At 38.2% G+C, this 10,751-nt stretch overlaps 1 protein-coding gene across 1 annotated transcript; it reads right to left on the reverse strand.

Annotated features, from left to right (window-relative positions):
- Positions 1–2,472: 2,472 nt before the first annotated feature.
- LOC100065212 (uncharacterized) lies at positions 2,473–9,886 on the reverse strand. Its single transcript, XM_070236935.1, has 2 exons — positions 9,860–9,886; positions 2,473–4,071 (listed from the first exon to the last, which is right to left on the reverse strand). The coding sequence occupies exon 2, from the start codon at positions 3,350–3,352 to the stop codon at positions 2,582–2,584; it is 771 nt and encodes a 256-aa protein (XP_070093036.1). The 5' UTR covers positions 3,353–4,071; positions 9,860–9,886; the 3' UTR covers positions 2,473–2,581.
- Positions 9,887–10,751: the final 865 nt, after the last annotated feature.

A 10,751-nucleotide genomic window follows, 5' to 3' on the forward strand; every position in this document is an offset into this window, starting at 1 on the left:
CCATGCAATGTAGGGGAGAATGCTGCTGATTTGACAGTTCCCAGCATGGCACAAAGATACAGAATAACAGAGCATGGCTCCAAATACAGACACAGAAAAAGTTAAGTTACAAAGGTTTATATATTTGAGAGATATTACAGCTAAAATATGGAACTTATTTCTCCTACCAAAAAAAACAAATTCCTCAATTCACAAATATTTATTAAACAAGTACCAGGAATTAATCTTGGGAAAGCTGCACAAAGAATGGGCAATGAATGAATTTTAAATCGTATGAAAGAACAAGATTGGGCAAAAACAAGATGATTTTTTTCTATTTATTAAGGGGGAATAATAAAAACAACATATTCAGGGTCCGGCCCTGTGGCCTAGTGGTTAAGTTTGGCTCACTCCACTTCAGCAGCCTGGGTTTGGTTCCCAGACATGGAGCTACACCACTTGCTGGCAGCCATGCTGTGGTGGCAACCCACATACAAAATAGCGGAAGGCTCGCAGAGATGTTAGCTCAGGGCTAATGCTCCTCAGCAAAAATCCCCCAAAAACAACCAAAAAACCCAACATATTCAGATAATAATGAAAATAATGGTATTCTGCTGTACATTTTAAATTGATAATGGTGCTTTACTATTGTCCATTATCTGCTTGCTGTAATATCATTTTAGAATCATTTTTCCATGCCTCTTAATTCTAAAATAATTTTATCATTGTTTAGTAAAATTGAAGTCATGTCTACTTAACACATTTTCTGTTACTATAGTCTTTAAAACTGTCCTCTTAAAGCAGCATTATATCTCATTGAATCAAATTATAAAAATTATTTTTTTCTGCTATTGTTCAACAGTTAGGCTCTTCTGACACTTACAGAATGATAAATTTTAGGCATGTAACTTTTTTTGTTGTTGGGATTAATGTGTTAGGAGAAGTTCCTAGGAAAGGAAAACACAAATATTTTAATGGCTCTTCATGCACATGGCATTATTTTAATTTACATTCTCTCTAATACTAGAACGTTATCCTACTCATTTACATTATGAAATTTAATTTTATCTTGATCTTGTAATTAATATAATAAATGATATTCTGCTTTTTATTATATAAACTATATATATATGTATCATATTCTCTCTCCACACCTCCACATGTATATTTTATGGTTCCTTCTGGATCTCAAGACATTCTTACAGTTAGGAGCTCTGCCTTGTTCATTTTCTACCACACACAGTGACTTAACCATAAATGCTCAGTAAAAATATATTAAATGCATTTAAATCATATGACTATGAAATATGGAAAGCTAAAAGAAAATTCAGATTATTATGATGGAAAAATACTTCCAGGAACTCTTTCCTGGTCATCATGTGTCTTCACACTATCCTTTTTATGTATTCTTCTAGGTTCTTAATGGTTTATTTTCTCATATATTTGTTTCCTTATTGTATTAGGATTCAGAAAAATACTATAAACCTTACCTTGTAGTACTCAAATGTGGGAAGATGAGTAAGCATCTTGAAAATTTTTAAAAAATGATATTGCATTCGATAGATTGGATTTGGATGCAATGAATGAAAGCACAGAAAGCTTGGATGTAGCCCCCCCACTCAGACTGAACTGCTTCTAGGAAAACTCTTCTGATGTGCCCTGCTCCTAACCTTTAAGAGTCTTGTTCAAGTTTATAACAAAAAAGAAAGAAAGAAAGAAAGAATTTGCTTTGAGATATCCCCGAGTATTAATGGCTCTGCCATTCAGATATGAAGGCTGAGATGCAAAGTGGCCTACTTTGACCTTGAGAATTAATCTACATGCCTCTCCTCTCTTCTGTACTGGAATGCACCACATTTCAAACCTACTTCTCTGATAACCTTATCAACATTAAACTTTCACCACAGAAAACAAAGAGACTTTTTCTTAACTATAAAGATTGCAATCTTTTTCCTTCTGAGTTATTGCCCATGACTTCTTTCTGTTACTTTTCAGAGATGACTCAAAATTTGCACACTCATTGCTTTAACAACCTGATAATCCTAACACACCTATTTTAATAGCCAGGTTGTCCTTCTCTCCATGTGGAAGCAAAGCCTGTATTTATTTTGTTCTGTTTCATTTCTTCTTATGGATAAAGAGAAGTTTAAACTTCAAGGTCATTCCTTTCTGTGGCCACGTGGTCTTGAACGGTGTCAGTCTCTTGGAGCCACAGAGCAGCCCTCGGAGGCTCTGCTATTTCTCTTAAGGAAATCTCAGGATACGGCCATTTCCGGAGTAATTATTGAAATTCAAGCAAGGAACTGTAGAGCCATTTTTTTTTAAATTATTTAAGACCTTTATTAACAGGTGCTTGCAGCTTGTTGACTTTTTTGAAAAAATCAAGTTGTAAACTTTTATTACAAATTAAAAATGAGGTTCTTAAAAATCTCAACTTGACCAGATATGAAACAATTTAAAAACCTTTAAAGGTGTATTGAGAGAAACCAGGCATTTTTTTTTTTTTAAATCACGTTTGTCATTACCAAAAGGAGACATCTTTAGGTAAAAATACTAAAAACCCCATGCTGCATAGATAATGCAGATAGTTCTAGTTATCTGATCAACAGGCCAAAAGCAAGCACTTAAGGTCTTCAGCTCCAATCTTTTGTTCATTTCTTATTGCTGGAATTTCATATTCATTTCTTCTTGTTGGATGACTAAACCGGATGATGGTAGAGATGGTAAGCCGGCATTTACTCAGCCCCGCCCTGCTCAGCCTTGGGAGTGGACGAATTCTCAGCTGGTGGATCGGCTGCTTTTGTCTCTTTGCCATCTTGTGGTTTAGGGTTTTCTGGGCGTCTGCGTCTGTAATTGAAATTGCGGCGGTACCGACGTTGAGGTGGCTGCTGACCTTGGGTCTCATCTCCTTGATTTTCCTTATCTTCTTCATTGACATCCTCTCTAGCCTGTCTTTGGCGAGGAGGGCCCCTGCGGAATCGTGGTCTATAACCCCATACATATTCTGCCTCACTCGTCTACCTTGTTCTCCTGCACCCTGGTTGTCAGCACCCTCCATCATCTCCTTGCACAGGAGGGTTGGAATACTGTGGTCGACGCCCATAGGGTCTCCGCATGTAGTAAGGTGGGAACCGTCGCCTGCGGTAGGGCCGGTGCTGTTGGGCCTGGCCTTCGGGAGCGCTCTCGGATCCCTCATTCTTTTCCCCACTCTCACTATTCTGGTAATTCTGCTGGTAATTGCATGGAGGACCCCTGCAACGTGGATAGCGTCTCTAACGGTTAGGGTCTGCTGCATATTTACTGCCTTGCACTGGAAGTCCACCAGGGCCTGTAACATTTGCTGCCTCCGCACCCTTTTCTCCTTCAACAACATCAAACTCCACAGTCTCTCCGTCTCCTACGCTGTGAAGGTACTTCCTGGGGTTATTCTTCTTTATGGCAGTCTGGTGTACAAATACATCTTCCTTGGTGTCATTCCTGTTGATGAAACCATATCCGTTTCTTACATTGAACCATTTGACTGTTCCCAAAACCTTCGTTGCGATGACCTTCTTGTCCCCGCGGGCAGGCGCCGCTGCTCCCTGTGCCACTGCCCGTGGTGTCGGGCTTGGTGTCTGCAGCGCTGAGGGCGGGGGCGGCGGGCGGCTGCTGGGTCTCCGCCTCGCTGCTCACGGTTGCGGTGATGGTGAGTGGGGCCTGCTGTGACAGCTGCGGCTCCCCCCGGGGTGTGATGGTAACTAGGCCTGCAGCGGCGGTGGGGGTGCTCAGTGCTCTCTGGGGTCCGCTCTCCGCTCCCCCTACCGATTGAACTCTGTTGAGCCATTTTTAAAATGCCTAGATTAGCTCCAGAAACTAGAGCAAGGAAAACTGAGGACCCAGAGAGCCCAGCAGATAATTCCCAAAACTGAAGAAACAGAGGGGAGGAGCAGGAAAGTGTAAAACGGTGACACAAAAGGATCACGGAAAAAGTGATACAGGATGGAGGACAGGTCGTTCCAGGAACGAAGTCTGTGATTCTCCTCGGTTTTCTGTAGCCTCATTCTTTTGCACAGCTTGACTGTCAGCTCTAATCTGCATGATGTTCACTTTTTTCTTAATATATAAAAAGGGAAACAGTATTTTAAGTATTGGCCTTATATAACATTTTAAATAGAACAGATGTTTGTTCATCTAAATTCACCAGAGGATACTCTCTAATAGAGTAGTGGATACCTCCCCTCGCTTCTTCTCTGGAATATTCTACTGGAGTTTAATTTATTGACCACCAGGCCTCATCTGATTTTCCTTATCCAAAAGTTAACTGCTATGTTTTCAGACCTTATTATCTTGTCTACTATGAACTTCCCTTCAAGACACAGAGTTATACCCTATCAATTTTCCTGCGAAAGTGACATTTATCTAGGTAAAAAAAAGAATATTTTGGCAATCAATTTATGTAAATCTGAGCAATTATCATGAGAGAATGCGGGATGGAAAAAGAAAGGGAAAGATATAAGATCTATAAAGATCCAAATACTTACTACTAATTTTCAAAGGTTATCATGTTAATTTTCATAGAGAGAAAATCAGAGACAGGAAGAAATGTCAAACACTTTGTAACAGTTTTTTTTAATCCAGTATATTAGGTGACTTCTCTATTTTGTTTAAATATTATGAAATCTTACAAACTCACCTTTGTAACATGGGTAAAATTACAAACATATTTAAAGGTAGACATTTATGGTCCAGGTATTCACATACTACTACCCAGGGAGTGGCACTACTACCCAGGGAGTGGCATAGATTAAAAGAGAAACTTTCAAAATATTTTCATATGTTTTAGAATATATTTCCACTTTTTGATGCTTACCTTGACAGAATAAATATTGGAATGGTTCCAACAACATTCTATAGTGAGACTATTATTTATTATAATTCCATAGTGTAATTGGAGCAAAAGGCTGTCCTATACTTACACAGTTTACATGTGCCATTACAAAAAAAAAAAAAACCCTCAAAATAAACTTGAAATCAGTCTAAGAATTGGATCTTTATTGAGTGGATACTATTCTGTTTTGTGGATCATCGATTCAACAGATGCTTGAGAAATGATATTTACTAAAGTCTAAAAAGCAAATCAAATCAAGTCCTTTGTGTAAAGATAATCAAGAATTATCAAAGTCATTAAATCTCAGACCAATCTAATATTGAGAAAGTCTAGGTGGAATCATATTCTAATTATGAAATAATTTTAAACTTCTTTCAAAAGGCCAACATTCCTACTATTGTCAGATTATCCAGGAGCTATGTGCTGGGAGACAATTCTCCAAGGGTCTCTCATACTTCTGCATGTCTTCCAAACAGAAGCATTAAGAGCGTTTGTTCTGGACTATGTTTTCCTAGACGTTTGTATAGCAAACAGCATTGGAAGATAGAGATAGTGCCTCCTCTGGGGCAGAATTCAGAATCCAGAGTCATGTGCTGTCCAAGATAATAAAGAAAATGTCTTCCTCTGAGGCAACGGTTGAGCAGATTTACGAGCAGCTCCCTTAAACACATTCCTAAGCTTAGATTTCCTGGGCTATAAGGCAAACCCACCAGTGTGCAGCATCCACCCAGGTCTGTCTGTGCATCAGCTTCACGAGATCGGGGGGCAAGAAGAACAAACATACACATGATGCCCAAATTGCTTGCTGTGCCATGAGTAATAAAGTCCTTTATTTCTGTCCCAGGAATCTTGTGACATCTGCCAAGATCCAGGAAACTATGGCAGGCCAACCTGTCGCATGCAAATGGCGTATAGTTTCAGACCCTTCACAATTACACACAATGGGCAAAATCCAGTTCTGTGATTATGGAGACAGACTTCTCACTTTAAGAGACTACATTTTTAAGGCTTTGCCCCATGATGCCTATCTACACATTTCCTACACGCACACACATACTTATATATATTCAATATAAGAATTCAATAGTTTACAATCTTCTCAGCTGGTAGGTAATCCATACCAGATAATCTGCCCTTACACAGCCCCTCCCCGATGCCCGCAGCTTCACCTGGTGCCTTGCACATAGCAGGTGCCCAATTTGTAAATAAACAAGTTCACCTCATGTATCTCCTCACTTGAAGTTCTCATAATGTTTCTGCAAACATGCTGTTTCTATAAACATTCATCTACGTGCATTTCACTGAGTCTAGGGGCCATTTTCACATACGGTAAACTTCTATTCATTTTGTAGAAAGTTTCTGATTAGCACAGAGATTTAGAGTACAGACTAATAGCACCACTTATTTAGAGCAATTTGAGTCTAGTCCTGCACAGCAGTATATACGTATATTGACAATAATTTTCATTCTCTTTTCAGTAGAAATGAAAACCACTTTTGAAAATCTTACCAAAGGCTGATGTGAACCTGTGAGTCTGGGCTTCTCTGTGCTAAAGCCTGACACTGACTTCCGGTTCACTGTGTTGTCACATCTACCGTAGAAGCATGTAAGTCTTAGCATTTTGCAATCCCATTGGGATATGATCAAGCAGTCTTTAAAACTATAGATGCTTTCCTTGATAGAGATAATTCTATGCCAGGCAATAGGACTTCTACAGAAAAGTTCAGTAATGGATTTACAGAACCACATAATTTCCTCATATTCACCCCCTTTTTCATGACAAAATAACTGTAAGAAGGAAAATTAACTTGTGTTTATATAACAAAGGATAGTTTAGAAAAATGTAGTAATTATTTAACTTTTCTTTTATTATTGAGATGTCATTGACACATCACATATTAGTTTCAAGTGTAGAACATAATGGTTTGATAGAGATATATATATATATTGCAAAATGTACAGAAGTGACTATGGTTAAAATACTGTGTTGTATTTTGAAAGTCACTCAGAGAAAAATTTTTAATTCTTTTTTTTGATGAAGATTAGTCCTGAGCTAACATCTGCCACCAATCCTCCTCTTTTTGCTGAGTAAGACTTGCCCTGAGCTAACATCCATGCCCATCTTCCTCTACTTTATATGTGGGACACCTGCCACAGCATGGCTTGACTAGCAGTGCATGGTTCTACATCTGGTATCCATACCAGTGAACCCTGGGCCACCAAAGTGTAATGCGTGAACTTAACTGCTGCACCACCAGGCCAGCCCCTCTTAATTCTTTCTTTCTTTTTTTTTTTGGTGAGGAAGATTGGCCCTGAGCTAACAGCTGTGCCAATCTACTACTATTTTTTGTATGTGGGACCCAGCCACAGCATGGCTTGATGATTGAAGTGTAGATATGTGCCCTGGATCTGAACCCGCAAACCCTGGGCCACTGAAGCAGAGTGTGTGAACTTAACCACTACACCACTGGGCTGGCCCCAGAAACTTTTAATTCTTGATTGATATTACTCTTTTAAAAAAGTCTGGATACATTCAGGTTTATAGTAAAATGTCTATTTATGAAAGACTAAAACATGAATTAATGATGCAGAAAATATTGTTTTCGTAAGGTCTTTTATTTTAAAAACTAAATTGTCTACAGATACTTAAACAAGTTTTAAAAATTCAAATATTAGTAAGAGTAAATGTTAAAATCTTACTTTTAACTTCCCACTCTTAACAGCTTCTTATATAGCCTACATTCCAAAAAGAAATCCAGCATCTACGGAAGCCTCACCTGGAATGATTGCTGCAGCCGGGTAACTCTTCAGAGATCATGCAGCTTACCCGTGACCCTGAAACTGCTTACTCACAGCCTGAAAGGATTCTAAAATTTTATGCGGATGTTGCAAATAGCAATTTATAATACAAACTATTCCACATCTTGTCCCCTCCACTGAATCATATATCTTGAATGTACTTATTGACTGCATAATAATTCTTTGTATAAATGTATTATAACCTTTCTGACCAGCCTGATTGTGTTGCTAATTTCAGTTCTTTGCTGTCTATTGGTTTAAAAACTAATGCCTCAAGGATTTCTCTGTCTCTACTATCATGAATGTACATTTACATGTATGTTCTCCTCCGGCCCATAGGCACAGGCACACATGCAAACACTCAATTATCTTTCTATTATATGACATTACTCCATTTGTGGTAAAGCTTAGGATCGCCAATTTTGAGACAAAGGGCTTTAGAATATGTAACAAAACCAAAACTCTACATTACCTGTCTATGTAAGAATATTTGGCAACCATGAGCCCGTATATCTCACTTTGAGTAACTGATCAGTGTGGACTTCATTTTGTTCTGTGTTCTTTGTACTAAAGTTTACCCTCTTCTAAGTGTGCTTCCCTAAATCATTATCTGCTCTAATAGCATCATTCACGTTGCTAATAGAACAGCTAACTGCGCCTTTTCTTTCAATCAGGAAAGCAGAATTTTGGCATTGTGATTCTCTGAAAACGTTCTTAATTAAAGTGGACTATGGTGCCAAAAGTAAACAAAATGAGCTGTGTGGTCCAGTGAGTAATTTTATTCTATGTACAGTAAACTATGGTTGCTTTAAAAATAAAAAGGAAAAGATTTAAATAAGATGTCTCACAGTTAAATTCTTATACTTTGTTTTAAACACAACCACCATCATCTTCTGGTGTATATCTTTAAAAGCGGTAAAAGCCAGAACATATTTAATTCTATTTATGTAAATGATTATTTCTAATTTATTGAGCTAGTGTGAATATAATGAATATAAATGTGTTGTGAAATGAGTCATATGGAAACATTACTGAAAATTAAAATATGTTTCAAATTCACCACAAGTGCTCACCTCAGTGTTTCAAGAAGTAGAATCTTGTTTTGTTTTGAAAACAGACGTAGTTTTACGTGTTCTACCCAGCTGTGGAGCACTTACTCTATGCTTGACGGTCCACATTACTTCATTTAATAAGGCTGTTATCTTTAAAGTTATGTTTTAACATAACCTCTTTAGTTGAGAAAAAACGATAAATTGTCCAGTATCACATAGCTAAAACTGTCAAAGCTGATATTTTAATGTTTTTTTTAAAAATAGAAAGTCTATACTCTGAACAAAATATTCTAATGAAATAAGCTTCATATCTTGGTTTTTGTGTCATTGATTTTCTATTTTTTTTTTTGTCATTTGCCAAAAGGTGCTTTACAATGCAAATATATTATTAATATCTTAAAATCTTTCGTGAGTCAATAATACTCCTTATTAGAATTTTCCAGCCAGGGCCGGCCCCATGGGCGAGTGATTAAGTTCGCTCGCTCTGCTTTGGCAGCCCAGGGTTTCGCCGATTAGGATCCTGGGTGTGGACACGGCATCACTCGTCAGGCCATGATGAGGCGGCATCGCACATGTCACAACTAGAAGAACCCACAACTAAAATATACAACTATCTACTGGGGGGATTTGGGGAGAAAAAGTAGGCAAAAAAAAAAAAAAGAAGAAGATTGGCAACAGTTAGCTCAGGTGCCAATCTTAAAAAAAAAAAAAAAAAAAAGAATTTTCCAGCCTTAATTTAAATGTTAGCGTCTTTAAATACATTATTCTCAGGTAGTGTTAGAACTTGAGATATTTATTCTAGTGAGCAAGGAGTCACTCTTTTCTATAAGCTTTAAGTCAAAGCAAACTTAAGCTCTATTTGTTAACACACTAGATACCAGAAAACATGGCTGTAGTTTTCAGATGAGCAAAAGAAAATAATAAAAAATGCAAAGAACAGAAAGTACCCACTCTCTCATTCTTGTTACTGAGTAGTTGAGGAATCTACTCATGGATACTCGGAAGTCATTTGGTTGTGAAAGCATTTCCAAATACATGGGTACAGCACTAACAAGCAGAGGAAACAGCCGTTATGAATAAAAGGAGTTGTGCCAGTGTTCCTTTATAAGGAGGATTACAAGCTCATCTCATTATACAGCAAATGAGAAAGTCAGGTACATACCAGAGAAATGGCTGTCTAAGGATTGTTGTTATCTAGTTTGACCATGTCATTAGTTACAGGTTTTTCCTGAACACCCACTGCTTTTGCAATAATAGAGGTGTCTTCTGCCTGGATTCTAAATTCTCCAAACAAGTTAACTTTTATTTATTTATTTATTTTTTTTTTGAGGAAGATTAGCCCTGAGCTACCATCCACCACCAATCTTCCTCTTTTTGCTGAGGAAGACTGGCCCTGAGCTAACATCCATGCCCATCTTCCTCTGCTTTATATGTGGGACGCCTGCCACAGCATGGCTTGCCAAGTGGTGCATATGTCCACACCCAGGATCCGAACCAGCAAACCCTGGGCTGCCAAAGTAGAGTGCACTAACTTTACCACTGCACCACTGGGCCAGCCCCCAAGTTAACTTTTAAAACCATGTACTCTTATAGACTTGCGTAGAAGTACACATATCCATCACCTATGAATAGTTATGGTGGATTGGAAAGTGCTAAGATTATGCATATTTCTGAGACAGTGTGGATGCTAGAGACAAACCATCAGGCCCTCCCCAGTACCGTTTCTCCCCATGCCAGGTCACGTGAGTGGGTTTAATTGTATAGAGAGAACACAGATCAGAATGGAGATCTTCAGGGCTGGCTATTCACACATTTAGGAAGCAAGAAGGTAGTTGTAAAAGCTTCCTTTTTTCTCTCACTCTTCTTCTATTTGTAGTCAAAATTGTTTCTGGACACAGTCGATGACAATGATCAATATTTTCTTGTGAGTATGAATTTGACATACTTTTTTTCATGTTGATACATTATTCTTCTCTTTGAAACAAAATTTATTTGGACTTAAGATTACAAATGCTAGACCAGGGGCCGGGTGGTACAGGGGTTAAGTGCGCACG

Source organism: Equus caballus, chromosome 1 (assembly GCF_041296265.1).
Source record: "Equus caballus isolate H_3958 breed thoroughbred chromosome 1, TB-T2T, whole genome shotgun sequence".
NCBI lineage: Eukaryota > Metazoa > Chordata > Mammalia > Perissodactyla > Equidae > Equus > Equus caballus.